Below are 20,877 nucleotides of genomic sequence, written 5' to 3' on the forward strand. Positions count from 1 at the left end.
ATTCCAAACAGTTCTACCAGCTGTGGATTGAGCATCTAAAATGTGAACCCGTGGGGGGGCCCAACCATTCCAACCATCACAGTTGTCTATTTGTAGAAGGGAAGTTTGTGGCAGAGAAGCAGCAGCAGGGTTTCAAACATAGAGGAAGGGATCAGAAGCAAGGCAAGCTTTTGTCCTTTTTTGCTCTTCTGTTTTTGCATGGTGGTGTGGTTTAAATGTGAAATGTTCTTGTGGAGTTCCTGTCCTCTCCAGATCTTACTATTTCACAAGAAGACCAACAGAACCAGAAAATTCGAACACAGGGGTCTTCCCAGAGACTCATACTCCAACCAAGTACCAGGCATGGAGATAACCGAGAACCCCTATACAGATGTAGCCCATGGCAGTTCAGTGTCTAAGTGGGTTCCATAGTAATGAGAAGAGGGACTGCCTCTGACATAATCTGATAGGCCTGCTCTTTGATCACCTCCCCCTGAGGGGGGAGCAGCCTTACCAGGCCACAGTAGAAGACAATGCAGCCACTCCTGATGTGATCTGATAGACTAAGATCAGAAGGAAGGAGAGGAGGACCTCCCTTATCAGTGGACTTGGGGAGGGGCATGTGTGAAGAAGGGGGAGGGAGGGTGGAATTGGGAGGGGGGAGGGAGGGAGTTACATGGGGAATACAAAGTGAATAAAGTGTAATTAATAAAATAAAATAAAATAAAATAAAATAAAATAAAATAAAATAAAAGTGAACTGTTTTCTGGAGGCTGGGGTGCTTGAACACTTGGCTTCCAGCTGGTCGTGATGTTTGGAAGGCAGTGGGACCTTTCGGGGCTGGAGCCTGTTGCAGGATGTGGCCATGGAAGCAGGTCTGGTTTATCAGCTTAGGCCTGTTTTCCTGTCTACTCCTTGTCGCCTGGCTGCTGAGGCAACGTGACCAGCTGGCTCATGCTCCTGCAGCCCTGTCGTCCACACCATGGTGGAGTGTGTCTGTCCTTAAGTTGTGAGCTGAATAAACCCTTCCTTCCTCGATTGCTTCTTGTCAGTTATTTGATCACAGAGTAAGGAAAGTGACATACGGTGTTGGGGATTGACTCTGGGGCTTGCTTTTCTGGGTTAGCACTCTACCACTCTCTATAGGGGCTGACAGTACAGTTCAGGAAGGCCTTGAACCTGGGACCTTCTGCTTTTGTCTTGTGACTGCTGGGATTTCAGGCATGTGCCGCCCACATTCTAGGATTTTAGGGAGGAAAATGTCTTGTAAACACAAGATACAATTTCAGTTGTATCAGAGGGCATACTGTGCTAGGATGAAAGCCAGAGGGAGGGACAAGACTTCTGTTGATCTGAGGGAGTTTGCAAACTGAGGATGGCGTCTCAAAGGCAGATGGTTGGTAGCCAAAACTGATGCATGCTTTAGGCGCTGACGTTGAACCTCAGCTTTACGGTGTTTATGTCGTACATAACTCACATAGGCAGCACACTCTTAGTGAATCCGGTTACTTCTGATAGCCTGTTGTGCCAAGAGCTTGTGGGTGATGCGCAAGTTGCCATCTCTCAATCACACTTTTGTTTCATTTCTAATTCTTATTGTTTTGCTTTTCTATTTTTTAAATATTGGAATAATTTTAGATTCACGGAGAACTTGCAAACACAGTGTAAAGAGTTCCCATAAGCTTCCTGCATTTCCCCATTGTGCTAGCATTTCATATTTTAGGGTATTATTTGTCAAAACTAAGGGGAACATACACTACTTATACAAGTAACTACATGATTGTCCAATTTCTCTGTCCTTTCCATTCACGTATTTTCCTATTCTACATCCCAAATCAGGACTTTGCCTTGAACAAAGTCACTGAAACCAAGGAAAAATCCAAATCTACCCTCTAGCTTCTGCTTTTGTTATGTTTTAGAGACCACGGAATCAAGCACTGCACTAGCTTTGCTGATGTTCTGCTCATAATGTTAGTGCGTGCCTGTACATTTGTCTTCTCTGTTCCTGAAGAAGTTGGAGGGAGCTCAAACAGGCAGGAACCACTGAACCTTCGCTTGAGCCTATGCGAGTGCCTGATAGGTAATCTTTCAAAGTAAGGAGGCCAGAATCTCCATCCCAGAGACAGCTATTTTCTGAGCAGTCGTCTAAGGAAGACAAATGGCACATGGGCCCAATACGTTTTACCGCCAACCTTTTCCAGCTCTCACAGCATCCTGCTTCTTTATGCCATCAACCCCCACCCCACACAGCCTCAGCCTGCCATAGATCTGAGACTATGGCTCTCAACCACATTTTGTCACCTCGTGAATAGACTTTCTCAAACTCTTACTTTCCATGATTGGCAGAGCACTTGGCTGGCAAACCGGCCTCATTTGGTAAGATCTTTTTGCCTTCCTCCATTCTGTGACAGTCTCTCAGGTTTTCTTTGTTAAAGTGATGAGTTTTCCAGAGGCTCATATGGAAACTTCCTTTTTTCTCTTTATGTCAGCTATTACATCATGACTCAGTTTGCATCCTGGGCATCCAGCAGGAAGACACAGAGCCCAAGCACTTCTCCTGGCACCCATGTATGTCAACTGGTGCCACACTGGGTCACATGCTAAGGTGATGTCTGCTGGTTTCTAAAGTTATAAGCTTTTTCTTTCCTTACTGGTCTTCATAAATGAGTCTAGGTATGGGATGGGGACACGGTTTCAAACTTCAGCATGCATCAGTGTTACTCAGAGACCTAGTTAAAAGTACAATTTTTTTCTTTATTAATTATACTTTATTCACTTTGTATCCCCCCTGTGGTTCCCTCCCTCCTCCCGTCCCAATCACTCCCTTCCTCCACCCTCTGCATGCATGCCCCTCTCCAAGTCCACTGATAGGGGAGGACTTCTTTTCCTTCCTTCTGATCCTAGTCATTAGGTCTCATCAGGAGTGGCTGCATTGTCTTCTTCTGTGGCCTGGTAATGCTGTTTCCCCCTCACAGGGAGGTAATTAAAGAGCAGGCCAATCAGTTCATGCCAGAGACAGTCCCTCTTCCTATTACAATGGAACCCACTTGGATACTGAACTGCCATGGGCTACATCTGTGCAGGGGCCTTAGGTTATCTCCATGCATAGTCCTTGGTTGGAATATCAGTCTCAGGAAAGACCCCTGTGCTCAGATTTTTTGGTTCTGTTGCTCTCCTTGTGGAGTTCCTGTCCTCTCCAGACCTTACTGTTTCCCACTTCTTTCCTAAGATTCCCTGCAATCTGTCCAAAGGTTGCCCATAAGTCTCAGCATCTACATTGATAGTCTGCAGGGCAGAGCTTTTCAGAGGTCCTCTGTGTCAGGCTCCTGACTTGTTCCCTCTTTTCTCCTTCTTCTGATGTCCAGCCTCTTTGCCTTTCTGGATAGGAATTGAGCATTTTAGCAAGAGTCCTCCCTCTTGATTAGTTTCTTTAGGTGTACAGATTTTAGTAGGTTTATCCTTTATTATACGTCTATATGAGTGAGTATATACCATGTGCATCTTTCTGCTTCTGGGATAGCTCACTCTAAAAGTACCATTTTTTAGGCCCCTTTTTCACAGTTTCTGATTTAGCAGGCCATAGGTAGGGTCAAGAATTTGTCTTTCTAGGTACTGCTGTTGGACCTATGGACCAAGGCCTGGGGACCTAAAGACCTATTAGAGATAAAACACCCCAATAAAAGCAGTTTAAGGAAGGAGGATTCCTTGAGCCCACAGTTCTAACTACAGAGCATCGTGAGAGCAAGCAGCAGTGGCAGGAGCCTGAGGAGATTGCTCGCATCACATCCCCGGCTGAAAAGCAGAGCCACAGATGCCTGCTGACGCAAAGCTCCCTTCCTCCGTTTTATGCACCCCGGCATGCCACCCCGCCTCACCCAGGGAATGGTTCCTTCTACCACCACACACATGGGCTGAGAGGGAGCTTCTCACACCAGTGAACACAATTAAGATAATCCCCAAGGAGTATTCCCAGAGCCCTGTTTCCCAGGTGATCAATCTGACAATTAACACTAATCGCCTTGGTCACACCCTAAGTACCCCTAGTCTAGAGAAGTTGTTTAATTGCTGGGCCTTAGATTCGAGTCATTTCCAGACAGACACTGGAGGTATATCTGGGGGAAACTCTGGAAATATAACATAAGTTCCCAGGCCTAACTCTAAATTCTGATTAAGAAGGCAGGGTGGCTCACAGGAGTTGGCACATTCATTAGTGCTAACCATGATGGGGAACCCCTGGGGCCACTGCTATCCCACAACAGCAGGATGAAGTCATTTGCTGATGGCCTGTGGAGAAGGCTTAGGCAGCAGCTGGTTCTAGCAGCTTCTGCTCCAGGAAACCAGGGCAGCAAAGCATGGGAACCCAGCAGGTCTGAGTCACAAGCCTCAGGCCACCTGGCTCAGACTGCTCATCCTTTATTCATCCCACCAGGAAGCCTTCACGTTATTGTGATTTGTTGGAGCCACATGGTTTTTTAGAGACACACAGCACCAGCCAGCCAATTCCCACATCACTGTGGATTAGCTGAAATCCTGTGACAGAAGGAATCACAGCCTACCAGCGTCTCAGGCTTATTTTATTGTCTAAATCTTGAGTCTTTTAGTATAGACGCATCCAGTGAAGTTGTAGGATACAGATTTTTTAAAAGCAAACAGATGGCTGGGCATGGTAGTAGCAGGAGGGATAGGGTCTACAGGGGTAGTAATGATTTTTGTACTTGTTATTTTGTGTCACAGTGATAAAACACTATGACCCAAGCGACTTGGGGAGTGTAGGGTTTATTTGTCTTATACTTCTACATCACAGTCTATTGCTGAGATAAGTCCAGGCAGAAAGCAAGCAGGAACCCAGAAGAGGCGAGGGCTCAATCAGACCATGGAATGGAGGAGTTCTGCTCCTCAGGGCTTGCTCAGCTCATTTTCTTACACAGCCGAGAACCACCTGCCCAGGAATGGCAGCCCTCATGTGGGCTTCCCCATCAGCACTTAATCAAGAAAATGTCCCGCAGTTTTGCCTACTGGCTAATCTAATGGAGACAACGCATCAGCTGCAAAAAAAGATAGTTCCAAATAAGTCTAAAGGATATTTAATACAACAAAGCCCTTATTTTAGCATAAAAAGATGTAAAACTTTTAAAACTAGTTTCTCCACATATTATTTCTTTGGGCGATCCTAACAAACTGCAACAACTTTGGCAGCTTTAAAGAGCAGACAGGACTAGGAGTGGCGCTAGTGTTTAGAACATGAGCTTAGCATGTAGGAGGGTGAGGGTGTCATGCCCAGCACCGGCATGGGTGTGTGTTGGCAGGGTGGTAGGGCAGGGCAGTACAGGAGGAGGACAGGATTACACCGACAAACAGCTTCCAGAGGCCTGGGAGCAGAGTCTGTTGGTGGGTTCTGCTGCTTTGATGCTCTTTGGCTCATGACTTCCTGTCACTCTTGACACACTTTTTTCCTCTGTCTCAAATCGTCTCCTTCCTCTTCGAAGCACACACCCGACTGTGTTTAATGTGTGGCTGAATCCACACATCTTTATGTAAAGATTCCCTTTCTGAATGAGTTCACGCTTACAAGTACTCAGGGTTAGAGCGCAAGCATTCGAGGGACACAATCACAGGTGTATGGAGATTTTGGTACCAGGCAGTACCACCTGACACCTGGTCGATGCCTGTGAATGGGCCAGTGCCAGTTATTCTGTTCAGCTTCCTGTCTGCCTGCACAAGGCAGGGCCAATGAAAACGGCTCAGGGCCTCCTCGAGGCTAAGTTGCTATTGCTCTCGGTTGTCTTCAGTAAGCAAATGTCCAGGGATGGCCAGGCAGGACTGCACTTCCCCCAAGTTCCCTCAGCACTCTTTCTGCAGAGGCAGCCAGTGTAACAGAATCCGACAGCTCTGTGGTGTTATCATTTTTGCTCTAACACTAATTTTGTATGAGACTTCCCTTATTTTCAACAAGTTTTACAAAATAATTCTGAAGGTTTTCCCTTACAGCACATTTTTGATCTAGGTATATGGAAATTACAACAGGTGGATTATATAAATGCTCAGGGGCACCTCTGAAATGAGCTTTATAAATCAGCAGGCTCACTGGCTACTTGGGTTAGCCCCAGGAAAAAGCAGACAGCAGGGATTTTCACCTTATTAATTTCCTAGTCAATTATTTTTAATTTCCTCTATCTTTCTGCCTTGCAGCACCAAGAATAATCTTTTTAAAAATCCCATCCGTAAGTGATCAATAAACTTTTATAAAACACCAGACTTTAGTTCTTTATGTCAAATTTCTGTTGTCTTTACGCATAATTGTAAAAATGTCTTTTCTCTCTCAAGTTCTTTCTTCCTTTTCTTTATTTTTTGGATGGGAGGATTATTTGTGTGTGTGTGTGTGTGTGTGTGTGTGTGTGTGTGTTTGTTTTGAGACAGGGTCTCTCTATGTAACCATGGCTGTCCCCCAAACTTCCTTGAACTCACAGAGATCCACCTGCCTCTGCCTCTCAAGTGCTGGAATTAAAAGTATACGTCAGCATGCCTGGTAGAAATGTCTTGATGAAAAGGCTGTGGGATGAAATATGTGAGCTATGATTCCATTAGCTTAAGAAAGGAAAGCTTACAAAGTCTTTCTATGCGGCCCAGGCTGGCCTCAAATTCACGGTAATCCTCCTGCTATGGCCTCCCATATACTAGTATTAAATCTGTCATCTCACCTTGCTGATTTTTTTTTTCTTTTAAGGAGCCAGATGATGAATCTGTTAGCTCTCGAAGTCAGTACTGCGAGCTGCAATTATTCTGCTTTGTTATTACAGCGTGATAATATCTCCATATCTGTAACTAATAGAGCCATTTACATGTATTGGCAAGATTTCACACATGGTTCAGTTTGCCAGCATCCTCTTAAAAATACCAACTTAATCTGGGCTGACAATGCTCACCACAAGAGCCATAGATCATTTAACAAAATCCCCAACTCCAGGCATGAGAAGCCCCTTTTTGTCCAAAGACTTCCCCGAACATTACAAGTTTTTTGCTATTTTCCATGGCTTCCTCCAGATGTGGAAGATAAGTCCCTATTTCTGAAGACACCATGCACATTAGACTTAGGGCTCAGAGGCCCTGAGTTGGAACTGACTTGAAAGCCTCCCCACTAAAGACTAGCTTTCATAGTAACAGAAGGGCCATGTAAGCTTCCAAAGGAGGGAAGCAACCAACATTCCTACCTAGTTATGATGCCTACACACCACTACAAGTAGCAGAATGGCCTGAAAATCCTAAAGGTGCAGTAGGTGGAATGCATACCCTGGCAGTAACCAACAGATCTCTAATTAGGCATATGGCCTATTTAACCAGAGAAAAAAAAAATTATGTCTGGTACTGGAAACCTAGCCAACCACCCAGGGCTAGTGAAATCAAGAATCTTGGAGGAGAACCTACAATCACCACTTTACTTAACTGGCATAATCCCTAAATGCATTCTACGTGTTTGTCCCTATACCCAGAGTTAAGTACAGTCCTCACCCCTCATTAAGGAAAGGTCTCTTTGCTGAAACAACAACAACAACAATGAAAATGGAGACCATTGCAGAAACCTACAACCAATCAAAATCAGAGTTGTGTAGTCCAGTCCCAAGTGATAAATATACAACACAACTCCTATACCCAAGGCTCAGGGATCATTGTGGAAGAGGGGAAGAAAGGTTGTAGGAGCCACAGGATCAGAGGATTTGCTGAAATTTTGTCTCCTAGAAATATCAGAAGTTATTTCCATAAAGTATGGTTCCTTAAACATGGCCCAAACAAGCACAACATGAATAAACATGTTAACGTTGATGGAAGAAAGCTCATCAAGCCTTAACCTTTCACACACACACACACACACACACACACACACACACACACACAAAAAACAAAAAACTATAACTATAGACAACTAAGGACTACTGAGAGGCAAAATAATCCTCTCCAAGGAAGAGCACACCAATTGTTTATACCAAGTAGTCAGCTTGAAAACATGCATACAAATATTATACACATTCAACAGGTTGAATTTATGTATTAAGGAACATGTGCGTATATGTTTGTAACAACAATTAAAGAATAAAGAGGCAGGGAGGGTACATGAGAGAGATTGGAGAGAAAGAGGAAGACAAAAATTATTAAAGAACACATTTTTATTAAAATGGCAGTGAAAACTTAGAAAACTTAGAACTCTGATGCAGAATAAATAATCACGATTTTCCACTCTTCGTTGCTGATAGACCTTACAGGGGTTACACAGCACCCCTGTCTTACTATAAACAGACATCTATTCCCAGTGAGAAGAAGACAACCTCATCTTCCTCTCATGCTTTCTCCTTTAGTCTCCATAGTCTTGATGCTATTTTTTTTCCAGCTTTTAGGAACTTTGTTTTCCTTCCACCATTTTCCCCTTTGCTCAGGCGTCTGCATAAAATCTCGGGATAACTCAGTAGTGGCTCCAACCCAGTTGGTGACCTGTGCTGTGGGAGCTGCTGCCCAGTGTCCAGTGATGCTATTTTTTATGTCTGAAAACGTATATGGTTTGGGAGTCTTGCATTCTCTGGAGTGTAATAAACTGGTATCCTGCTCTTAATTCCCTCTCATAAATACTTAAAAGAAAGAATCCTAATGTGGATTTTTCTTGAACAAACTCATGTTTCAAATATAGTTTAAAAGTTAAAAATATAAAACATATTAGCCAGGCTTGGTGGCACACACCTGTAATCCCAGTACTTGGGAGGCAGAGGCAAGTGGATCTCTGTGAATCTGAGACCAGCCTGGTCTACAAAGTGAGTCCAGGACAGCCAAGGCTACACAGAGAAATCATTTCTCAAAAACACACAAAAAAAAGTTTTATATTGGTAAGCTCATTTGATATCATGAATATTGCAAACCGATAATTCAATAAAAAATTGAGCAATAAGAATCCCAATTCTACAGCTTCTTGTTACATTGTTAGGCATTCACATGAAAGCATGGGGAGATTTACCACAGTGTCAAATCATTCATCATGTTGGGAGTATTTTGTGTGTCTCCTGTAAGCCCCTGTAAAAGGAAAGACAGTGTGGGGATCTCTCATTCTGTAGGCACTAACGTGTATATTGTGTATTGTGCCTTGTTTAGCTCTAAAATGCTTCAAATTGCTCAGATGAAATAATTCCGTATGCTCAAAAGCTGGAAGCTTGGATAGTAAGATGTTCATCTCCTTTGTAGTAGAGTATTGAGCTGTATCCCATCGGTCCAGAAGTTACATCATTTATGAGGCAATTAGGAGCATATCAATAGGAGGGATCACGGAGCCGCCAGGTTTCCTTTGCTCTTCTAGGTTGCCATGGAGTTTGGTTCACTGAAATGAAGGGAATCTGAAGGAAGAAAAGACAGATGGTACATTCGGGTATCTCCCCAGCCTCACTACTTCTCCCGACCTGGCTATAATAATGTATTAGGGGATTGGCAGTGTGGCTCAATGGGGACACATCTGCCCATGGTATTTAAGACACCAGGCTTGATTCCCAGCAGAACCAGAATTAAAATTGCATTTGGTAATGATAGAGTCAAGTGACAGACATTCGTGCTACTCTGCAGAACACAGAACGCAGTATGCGGCACATACCTCTGTGATAGCCTGCCACACGGGCCACACACATCCTGGTGGATGACCACAGGGTGCTGCAAACTCAGACAATACCAGAACCACAGCTGGCTGTGCTTGGTGGGTGATCTGGCTAGCACAGATTAACACACCCTTGTTGCGTAGTTGCCGACAGCAATTGGTCATTCTTCTCCTTCCCAACCGAGAAAGACTGGAAAGGGTAATCAAAAATTGCGTTTCTGTGGAGCAGACAGTATCTGTCTACTCCTTGGTCCCAGGGCTGTGTTACACCACCAGGTGAGACTGAAATGTGTGGACGTCCGCTGTATCACTCCCTGTGTGTCAGAAGGGATGGGAAAGGCGAGGCTAACACGCTGGAGCATGTGCAGTGTGGAGTGCGGCGGGTGACGTTGGTGATGAGCTCGCTCGGTGTGGTGGCATGTCCCCTGGAATCCCAGTGGCATTTCGGAGCACTCAAGGCCAGTTTGGTCTACATAGATATTTTCAGGCCATCCACAGCTATATAGTGAGACCAAAAACAAAAGCAAAACAGAGAAAACCAGAACATGATCCTGAGGCTTGAGAGATGGCCCAGTGCTGAAGAGGACATACTTCTCTATTTGAAGATCTGAGTTTGGGTCCTAGCACGCACAACTCCCTGAAACTCATGTCTCCGATGGATCCGACGTCTCCAGCCCCTGAGGGCACCTGCACTCATGTGCACATAGCCACACACAGATACACACAATCAATTAACAAATAAGGTGAGCCGGGCACAGGCCTGTAATTCCAGCACTCGGGGAGGCAGAGGCAGGTAGATCTCTGTGGGTTTGAGGCCAGCTTCAAACTGACTCAAAGTGAGTTCAGGACAACCAAGGCTACAAGAGAAATCCTCTCTTGGAAAAATAAAATAAAATAAATAAAATAAAATAAAATAAAATAAAATAAAACAAAACAAAATAAAATAAAATAAAATTCAAAATTGGTCCTTATTGAGTGTTCTTCTACTCTTGTAGAGTTGAAGAGTTCAGCTTAGTCAAAGCCATGAAAGGTCATCTCATCAAACACATGAATTGCTGTATTTTGCCTCTTCCACTAACATTTCTCTAGAAACCTTGGGTTCGTGGTGGTGATACGATAAAGGAATGTTCCCCAGACTATGTTGCAGATGAAACAATCTTCTTGCTTTGGGTGGAGCAGCATGCCTGAAGGAGATACTAAGAAAGTTGGGATACAGTAACCGCTGAAGCCACATGATCGACAGACCCTCTGATGCTGGATGTTAGTGACAGGGAGAAGATGGTATTGCCAATGTGTGCATATGGAAGCGTTACCAGGTGGACTTCTGATGTTTTGGGGCAGGGCCCCCCTCAGCAGCACAGACATATGTGCCATTTAATGAAGAGTTCCTGTGTTATGGAGTCAAGTATCAATGGAATTCTGAACTAGGGGATGCCACGGGGATGGAGCTACCCATTGTGAGCTGGATTCTATAGGTGCGTAGAGTCATTGCCCCAACGCAGGCCGAGCAGCAATATACCACAAGACTGTGCGTCTGAGATTAAGCTTAGTAAGTCCAAAAGTTACCAGGTAATCCCATGAACAAGCAGCCCTGACTCCTGTCACCTATCACAATACCAGAAGCCCCCCACCCTCAGATAGTACCTACAAATATGGAGAGGGGTATAGCCAATGAAAGGGGAGGGAAAGAAAAGCCTGAATATGTCTTCTGCGTTAGCCAGCTCAGTGTTGGGGGCAGGTTGCAATGGCCAATAGTTTCTTACTTTGGTAGTGGGGAAGGGCTTAAGAAGCAGTGAGGAAAACTGTTCTCATGGACAAAGTGGTGTATCTGTCATACAGTGACTTGGGGCAGGAATACACAGATACAGTAACAGAATAATAGCAGAGGCTGGTTGGGAATCTGGGAGGATGGTCTAGAGAACTGCAGGCAGGCGTGGCTGGTGCAGAATGGAATGCAGTGTTTGACTCATTAATGACCACCAGAAGGCATCCACCGCTTGAACAACCAAGCAGACAAGACAGCTTTGCCAGGGAAGCTTGGCTAGTGCTTGACCTTAGGATGCTGCCTCATCACTAGAGGAGTCAGGTGTTAAGAGTCAGAAGTCAGCCTGTACTCTATCTCATGGCTCGGCCACTGGCACCTCTGAAAGCCTAAGTTATCGGGCACAGAGCAACATCATCCCAGCGTGGTGCGTTGTTCAAGGACGTTTCAGCCAGCTGTGTCCTTACGATGGAGGGACACTCTGCAGCTAACACTGATGAAAGCATGTTATCATAGGAATTTTAATGTCTTGTATTTGAGAGCCTCCAGGTAATTTCTTGCCTATTACTCATTCTTGCTACTACTGAGTGGGCATAAAGTTACAATATTTATACTTTTACAGAAATAAATCATGATGCCAGGCTGTCTAACTCAGGAAAAAAAAAATAACAACCAGAATATTATTTTCTTCTTACCACGATATTTAGTCAATAGTGTCCATTGTCTCTTAATCTTCTTAGGCAAATAACACTAGTTGCTTCATTTAAGTTTGTTGAATAAATTGTTAGGAAAACAGTTGACATGTTTAATTATCTTCACAGTTGTTGTAGGGTTTGGAAACTGAACATTTTAATGGGAGTTACAAAACATACATATACCACCTTTCCTGTCTTAAAAAGTTTTGTAACACATTTCTTAACGTCCATATGCCAACCTATAGACATAATCAAGCACTGCTTAGAACTCCCTGGAAGTCCTCAGGGGCTGGGGGCACGTAAGGATGAGTTTGTCCTTTGGATTGCCACTTGGAGTCAAGTTCTCCGTGTTTACAGTCCTGTATTCAGAGCTAGTGGAAATACTTCTAGATATTAGACGGTTACAGTCAGGGTTGGAAAGAATAGACAGCACTCAGAATGAAGGAGCTTGCTAAGAATGCCTGGTGCCATCAGAGCAAGGCAAGCCTAGGCTGAGCAGTACTGAGCCAGGTGCCTAGAAAACATAGTTTCCTTCCTATCGTTTTTGTTACAGTCTTTTGCTCAGTAGCATATAATGGTTGTTCTGAACTTGACTGCATTTCTAGTCTCAAATGTCAGGCACTATGTGTGCCTAATCCCTGGGTTTTAGTCCAAATTATCAAGAAGAATATGAAGGAATATTAAATCGCCAGCCAGCCAGCCAGCCAGCCAGCATGGTGTCTTTTTTTTACAAGTCACCCCTAGGCACAGGAAGACCTGGGCACAGGAGTCTTGTGGCATAAGAGGACACAGGTATGTGAAGGTGGCCAGTCCTGGAGAAAAGAAGCAGCCGCGTCCCCACTAGTGCTGGCCCGGTTGCGGCTAATCCTGCTACAGGTTACCACAGCACATTCTTGGTGCTGTAGAGAGGTTTGTTGTTGTTGTTTGTTGTTTTGTTTTTCATTTAGATGGCAAAAAGGGAAAGTCTTAAAGCGTTCCTCATTTTTCCCTCCTAGTTTTCTTTATTCAGAATTCTATTAAAAGCAGGCCCAAACCCGTTTCAGAGAGCACCAATGCACGCATTCATATGAGGCGTTTTCGCTGAGAGGTGATGGTGGACCAGCTTCAAGGAACATGGAAATCCATTTCTTGTAAAAATTTTGAAAACTATATGAAGGAACTGGGTAAGCCATGTTATGTGTACATCATATTCAAAAGCTGCCCTGACGGTGCATGATTTGCTGTATGTGAGTCAAGAGTAGCCCAGCTCCTCGAATTTTCCACATTATTATGTGTGTACAGGATGTATGTCACGTGCCATGTCGTTGTGTAGAAGTTTGTGGACGTCTTTGCGGGATCTTGGTTCTTTCCTTCCACATTGTGGTGGGTTCTGGTGTTGAATTTAGGTCATGAGGCTTTCCTTCCCCTCTGATCTGTCTCACCACCTGCCTGCCTTCTCTTATGAGCATACTGTGATTACAATGAGGGTTGGCTCACCGTAGGGATCATCTCCATGCAATCCTAGCGCGGCACACCTCCTGAATCCCCTCAACATATAAGGTAATACCCACAAGGTCTGTGGATATTTAGTATATTAATAATTTAGAAGCTATTGTCCAGTCAGATATATGCCATGATTATATGTCCTCAGGAAACATGAGAACCACATTATAATATTTTCTCAAGGCAACTGTCAGAAATCTAGACAGTGTTGCCTTGGAATTCTATTTCTATTGACATGTACTACCAAAAACTGTATGCTAAGACTCTTAACTGAAGCATTATTTGTAACAAAAAAGAAAGAAAGAAAGAAAGAAAGAAAGAAAGAAAGAAAGAAAGAAAGAAAGAAAGAAAGGAAGGAAGAAAGAAAGGAAGAAAAAGAAAATAATCAGCCATCAATGGGGGATAGAAAAAATAAACTTTGGCATATGCATTTCGTAGAAAATGAAGCACATGCAGAAAACTATCTATCTCTATGTACTGACATTAAAGTCTATAAGACATAGATATGAGAAGGAAAGAAAGGGGAATAACATTGTATATAACATATATAAAATTTTGGGTCTGGTGAATTTTGACGTGTAATGTTTTCATTTATTTGTTCAGTTTTTAATAACAAAATGCATAACATTAGAAGTGTAATAGAGAACAAACAACCCATACACATCTACGCATTCATTACACACAAACAAATAAATACAATAAAATGGGTATTCGAATTTATATAGCATGAAGTCTGCTTGTTGCAGAAACTTCTTCCTTAGGAAAGAATTATACAAATAGAATGAGTGTCCTGGAAGCCAACAACAGATGCAACTATTTGTTCATTATCTTCCATCTAGGAGTAGGAAGAGCCAACAGGAAACTGGGCTGCCTGGCAAAACCCACTGTGACCATCAGTGTGAATGGAGATGTGATCACTATCAAAACCAAAAGCATCTTTAAAAACAATGAGATTTCCTTCAAGCTGGGAGAGGAGTTTGAAGAAATCACACCACGCGGCCGCAAAAACAAGGTGAAGCCCACATCAGATCTTCAGAGAGCTTGCACATGGATGCCAATTAAAAATATCAGAGCAGGCAACAATGGCAACCATACAAGTCAGGGGTTTCTTAGACAAACGTGCCTAAATACTAAACCTGAAGATGTTGAAAGCAAATATACATTACCATCTGTTTGGATTCTTGTATTGTATTTTATCCCTGGGAGGTGTGACCTATATTGGTTTAGTTTCATTTCCGACAGTGAGATAAACACCCCGATGAAAAGGGATTTAGACAAGAAAAGGTTTCTTGGGCTCACGGTTCCAATTTATGGTGCATCATTTCAGGGAAGTCAAGGCAGGAACTCAGGCAGCTAGTCTCATCACATCCGGTCAAGAGCAGAGCAAAAACAAACACATCCTTGCTTGCCTTCTTCTCTCGGAAGGTTCTCCTCCTGTGCTGCTGCTCAGCCTCCCTCCACCCCCTACACTGAGCCTGGGGGGATGCTCAGTGGACCCTATTTGGAGAGTGAGCTACCCAAATGAGTACTTAACCCTCTCAGAACCAAAAGTGCCCCCTTCCGTTGTGTGGGCGTCCTACGTAGAATCTGACAACGAACATAGTTTGAATTAGCTGATACAGATGAGGTTGTGACCCTGAGCAAATGAGTCTAATGTTCTTAATGGCTGAAAACAATGGAGAATTATTTCTAACTCAGAATACATATGAAGCATTGGGGTAGAGATGAGGTGTGTGTGCATGCTTGTGTGTGTGTCTCTGTGTGTGTGTAAGAATTTTTGTGGTTTGTAATCTTTCAAGGGACCCAGGCCAAAGGAGGTTCAAATACCTTCTTCCTAGTAACTACACCATGACAACTGTGGTCACCTCAATCAACAAGGTAGAGAAATAGACTCTGGGTTATTCATTTTCATAGCCTGAAAGTGACATGCACAACTTTTACTTGCACCTTACCTCCAATTGAAATACAGCATTTATTTATAATACACATTTTACCTGTATTTATTGTGTGTTATCAGTTTCTCTATACTAGATTGTACCATCTCAACAATGGAATTTGTCATCTGTTTTACAGACCCTAGTGGTTGGTGTTTGATAGTTTATCAACAAGTCCTATCGGCCTGAATGAATGACCTCAGTAGAGGACTGTTAAGGGCAAAATTCTCAATAAAGGAATAAGTATACCATTTTGTCAGAGAGTTACTAAATAAATATGAGATTTCAAATGCCAGTACATGTAAATTGAAAGAATTTTAACTTGAAACAATTAAGAAAGACATCTGAGATATCTGTGATTAAAATTTTTAAAAGAAGTGCAATTAACACAAACAAAGAAACCTTGGGAAATACTGTTGGGTAAGAACAAAAAAGGGGACTTTTCTCCTTTAAGCTTCATTGGGACTTTGAATTAATCTCATGTTATTGAAACTGATATTTATGATGCATGAAAATAAGACCGTCTCCGGACAGTAAAAGATAAAGTTTCACTTTCTTAAGGTATTACTTTTACTCTTCTAAATCTTCCCTCCCCAGAAGAATCATCCACCGAAGTGCTGCTGGGAAGGTTTTGCAACAAAATGTTGAAATATGCTCTTAAATCCACAGTGTCATAACTGATGAGAGTTATTTAGTACCTTCTAAGACATCAGTGTTCAAAAGCATCGACCTGAATTTGGTTCTGTTTTACAGAGTACAGTAACCTTAGAAAACGGCTCCTTGGTTCAAGTTCAGGACTGGGATGGCAAAGAAGCCACAATCCGCAGAAGGCTGGTCGATGGGAAAATGGTGGTGGTGAGTGGTCTTTCGCTTTTCCTTGACTCCTGTAATATCTACCAGGAAAGGGGACAAGCGCCTGCCAGAAAGCAAGAAAATGAGTGTTGCTTCTTTTCTCTTATAAAAGTTGAGAGGAAACATTTGCAGAGAACCATATCTTCCCAAGAATTTGAAATGTGTTGGGTTGAGGAGTTGAAGCTCTAAAAAGATTTTAAAATAATGCGTTCCCTGGCTCTCCCACTCACACAAATGAAAGCAAGCACAAACTTGTGCAATAAATGTCTCAGCAGCGACAAAAGGTTGTGTTCCTCTGCCCTGGAGCAGAATTGATTTCTCGCTGTTTAAGAGAGAGAGAAAAAAAAGTCCAAATTAGAGAGGTGTGAAGCTGAAATGGTTCTCAGTGTACAAAAGAACGAACACGAGTGAGGGCAAGCATGTGTTTCTACAGCATCCTGCATTGTTATTAATGTAATCCTCACTCTAATCCCTTGAGGTAAGGCACACTAGCCCATCTAATCAACCAGGAAACAGAGTCGTACACTGACATGCCTACACACAGAAAGCTAGAAAGTGTGGAGGTGCTTGGAATAGAACGTAAATGGTTGAATACCAATTTACCCTCCCCCCAACTCCCACTTTAATCCTTTCTCCTTCCTTCAGCTAGGCTTTTTAGGTCGCCCCTTCTACTTTTAGAGGGGAGGGAAGCCAATGATTCTTATCCCAGACTCTATAAGCACCAAAATGAAAAAAGAAAAAAAAAGAAAAGAAAAGAAAAGAAAAGAAAAGAAAAGAAAGCTATCTCTATCTCTGGCAATCTTTGACATAATGTCACATAGTTCAAAGGAAAACTGCAAGATCTGCACTGAGAAAAACAAAAAGTTCTATCCACTCTTAATACGGGGACATTTTTCTTTCTGTAAGAAAGGTTGAATTTTATTCTTTGAAACATTGAAAGGGCAGGATTAAGATTATAGCTTCTTGTAATGACTTAGCCAGTAATGCAAACAATGGTTCTATAGTAGCGATTATTAAGTAATCTAAAAACACCAGAGTCAAATTCTATGGTTTTATCTCTGTAAATGAGAACTTTGGACATGTCATGTAACTTTCCTATGACTCAGAATTCCTTAAGTGGTAGGCAGCACCTTCCCAGAAGGCTTTCTGAGAGAACTGAACACCATGTGAATTGGTCTGTTCTCTGAAAACCACGCGATGCTGTCAGGGTACTTATTTAAAAACTGAGCAGTGTGTAAGATAACAAAAATGCTTCCATGGATGTAGAACCTTCAGATACTTAAATAAAAGCTTCAGATTCCAAACTGTATCCCTTCTTTTGTCACTCCACTAGATAAGTAATTGTATACCTCATAAATACAGACCCGCTATGGATAGGTAACGTCTGTATAAGCAGTACCTATCTGTATATCTAATACAGATCACTCTTCAAACTTTTCAGAATTCTTACATGTGGATAGGACTTAGTTAATATTTTCTAGGTGTCAAATTTATCGGCTTTGCTGAAATACTTTTACCTTCTATCTTCTAGGAGAGCTCAGTGAATAATGTCACCTGCACTCGTATGTACCAGAGAGTGTAAGAACACTCCATCTCATGGTCTTGGTGCTCTCTGATTGTGATCTGAACCACTAACCTTGTCTGAATAAAACCCAAAAGTAAAATGTTATGACTACTTGCATATAAATATCATCATGTGACCCACTTTTTAAGTTGTGGCTGAGTGACAATCCAGCAATGGAACCTGTGAGAGGGGGCATAATGCACAGCTAGGATCATCAATTCAGAGAGGACTATACACTGATTTTTCTCCTTTACAAGCATAGCATAACTCTCCTAATTAAATGTGATCTTGACCATACTGATACCAGAAATGCATGGTTTAGGGTATAGTGTTATGCTCAAGTTGACCATGAAAGATACCTTTAGAACTCAGGGACGCTTCAGTTAAATGGTCAGCTATGTTACGGAGAACATTGCAAACACAGCCACATTGTGGAAAGCCGCCATGATGAAGAGCAGGCTGCTGTGTCTGCAGTGGGGTCATGTTAGGCTTGGGGTGATTTTAAGAAACCACTTGGGTCTGTCACCTAACATTGGAAACTGGCTAAAAAAAGTCCTAATCAGTTCAAGGTCCACTCTCATCTTGGAGAATTCGTAAGCAAAGTGTTACAAAACAAGTGATTGCACTTGGACAGAATGCTCTGACACCATCTCTGTGAATTTTGAAATTAATTTTGTAATTAGCAACAAGGGTTGTATGTACCTCAGTAACAAAGACTTTAGTCTGGGAAGAGAAGCAACGGTTCTCTTTTTTGGTAAAGAGAACCTGATTTAGTGAAGTCATCTTCCCATACTACAGCCTTGACACAGTGGATAGCACCCAGCTCATGCCAATAATCATTGTTCAGAATACCTAAGGGGCATAAAATTCTCTAAAGGAGGCATAACCAGCTCCTCATAATCTGTATGGTTTGATTTCTTTTCTTAGATCATATTCTTGCAAGTTAAATGTTCTCAACATTTTACTAGAAAAGGCCAGAGAAAACCAGTCACACTAAATCCAGGTGGACCTTGGCATGGTCACACAGGCCTCATACAATCACTCAGGAGCCAGGAGGATTGTGAGGATAAGCCTGGCTACACAGCAAGACTTCATCTCATTAAATCAAGAATAAACAAATGAATATAAACTTTACTTAATATTAGGATTAAACATTTTTTATCTAGTAAATCTTTGAGAAAGCAATGTCCTACTTAAAAAATTGGATTGATAATAACCAGAGATGAACAATAAATGTCAATACTGAAAATAGACTGTGATTTTTGGTTCATGGTTTCAGAGGCTTCAGTCCACTGCTGAATGGTACCTTTGCTCTTAGGCCTTGTGGTAAGATGGGACATTGAGGCAGGGAGTGTGCACTGGAGTAAAGCTATTCTCATGGGCGAAGGAACAAAGGGAGGAAAGGGGTAATCAAAGGGCTCAAATCCCCTTGAAGAGCAAGCCCTCCAGTGATCTAACTTCCTCTTACTGGGCCCTAGTCCCACCCTTCCTAATAGCCTATAGCCTGGGACCAAGCCACCAACACATGGGAATCTGTGCCTAATACACAATCCACACCATAGCACAGACTGGTTTTTGAGCCACACTTCAGCAGTAGTCACTGTATTAGACATTTCTTCTAAGTTCATCTTCTCTGTTAGATGTTTGTAAAGACAAGGACAAAGAGTCAGAGGCTTAAATATTTTGTGTAAAGATTCTCAGATGATCAACACCAGGGCAGTTACAAACTAAGCCTGTGGCTCGAAAATCCATGGTCTTCAGCCATGAGGCCAGATGCTTCTCCAGAAATAAAGGTAATAATTATTCGCTTGAGTACTGGCAAGGCAGCTCAGCAGGTAAAGGCACTTGCCACCAAGCCTAATGCCTCAAGCTTCATCCTTAGGATCTACATGGTTGAAGGGGAGAAGGGACCCCTCTAAGTTTTCCTCTGATGTCCACACACGTGTGTCCTTTACATGCATGTGGGTGCACATGAGAACACACACACAGAAGAAGCAATTGTGATAAAAACATTTAAAAAACCTGAAAGAATTGACTTGAACTTGTAAAGCCTGAGAAGTCTGCTCTACCTACACTCTCATGTCCTGGAGGAATCAGGAAGCTAAACTGCCTCGGCTGCAGATGCAAGAGGAAAGAGACAGCCACGCCTTGACTCATCAGTCATCTGTGTGAGACAGTTTCCAGGAACTGTTGCTTAATCCACTACGCACAAACGATCAGCTCTAAGGGCGTGAGGCGTGAAGCCAGATGCAGCGAAACAGGAGAGCGCCTCAGTTTTAGGTTAGCAGTTACAGGTCAGTGCTTTGTCACGAGAAGGCTTTTGGGTGTCATATGTTTAGGAAGGGTTTGGATTGACCCAGTGTGGGATGCCTGGAAAATGGAGTTTTAGCATTGGACTCTGGCGGTCCAAGAGTAGAATTCTTCATTGAACAGAGTGAAGAACTGAGGTCCCAGCTGTGCTTGGTGGCTCACACCTGTACTCCCAGCACTCAGGGAAGCAGAGGCGGGCAGATCGCTGTGAGGCCAGCCTGGTCTACAATGTGAGTCCAGGACAGCCAAGGCTACACAGAGAAACCCTGTCTCAAAAAATACCAACCAACCAACCAACCAACCAACCAACCAACCAACCAACCAGCCAGCCAGCCAATCAAACACCGAGATGCCCAGGGATGGTGGCAGGATCCCCTTTGTACTGTGTGATCCTCTCTCAGCCAAAGCTATCAACCATGGTCCATGCTTATGCACGAAAGCAAAGAAAAGCAGAGAGAGCAGCATCTAGACCATTTTTATTACATTTTTATTTTTATATTAATTACAGTTTATTCATTTGGTATCCCCGCTACAGCCCCCTCCTTCATTCCCTCCCAATCCTACCCTCCCTCATCCCCTCTCATGCTCCTCTTCAAGTCCACTGATAGGGGAGGTCCTAGACCATTTTAAGTAATCTATCTATCTATCTATCTATCTATCTATCTATCTATCTATCTATC

General features: G+C 42.9%; 1 protein-coding gene across 1 annotated transcript; it reads left to right on the plus strand.

The window, feature by feature from the left end:
• The first annotated feature begins 13,145 nt into the window (after window positions 1-13,145).
• On the plus strand, window positions 13,146-17,905 carry Fabp12 (fatty acid binding protein 12). The gene is made up of 4 exons (XM_055603499.1): window positions 13,146-13,218; window positions 14,377-14,549; window positions 16,225-16,326; window positions 17,855-17,905. Exons 1-4 carry the CDS (start codon window positions 13,146-13,148, stop codon window positions 17,903-17,905), a joined length of 399 nt encoding a protein of 132 aa, XP_055459474.1.
• Window positions 17,906-20,877: the final 2,972 nt, after the last annotated feature.

Source organism: Psammomys obesus, unplaced genomic scaffold (genome assembly GCF_907164565.1).
Source record: "Psammomys obesus unplaced genomic scaffold, mPsaObe1.curated_primary_1811, whole genome shotgun sequence".
In the NCBI taxonomy this organism is placed as follows: Eukaryota; Metazoa; Chordata; class Mammalia; order Rodentia; family Muridae; genus Psammomys; species Psammomys obesus.

Bases quoted from the DNA above. Each gene is read 5' to 3' on its own strand.
- Fabp12 (XM_055603499.1), top strand. From the start codon at position 13,146: ATGGTGGACCAGCTTCAAGGAACATGGAAATCCATTTCTTGTAAAAAT. The intron at 13,219-14,376 runs GTAAGCCATGTT...TCTTCCATCTAG, and splicing joins AAACTATATGAAGGAACTGG to GAGTAGGAAGAGCCAACAGG. The intron at 16,327-17,854 runs GTGAGTGGTCTT...TCTATCTTCTAG, and splicing joins TCGATGGGAAAATGGTGGTG to GAGAGCTCAGTGAATAATGT.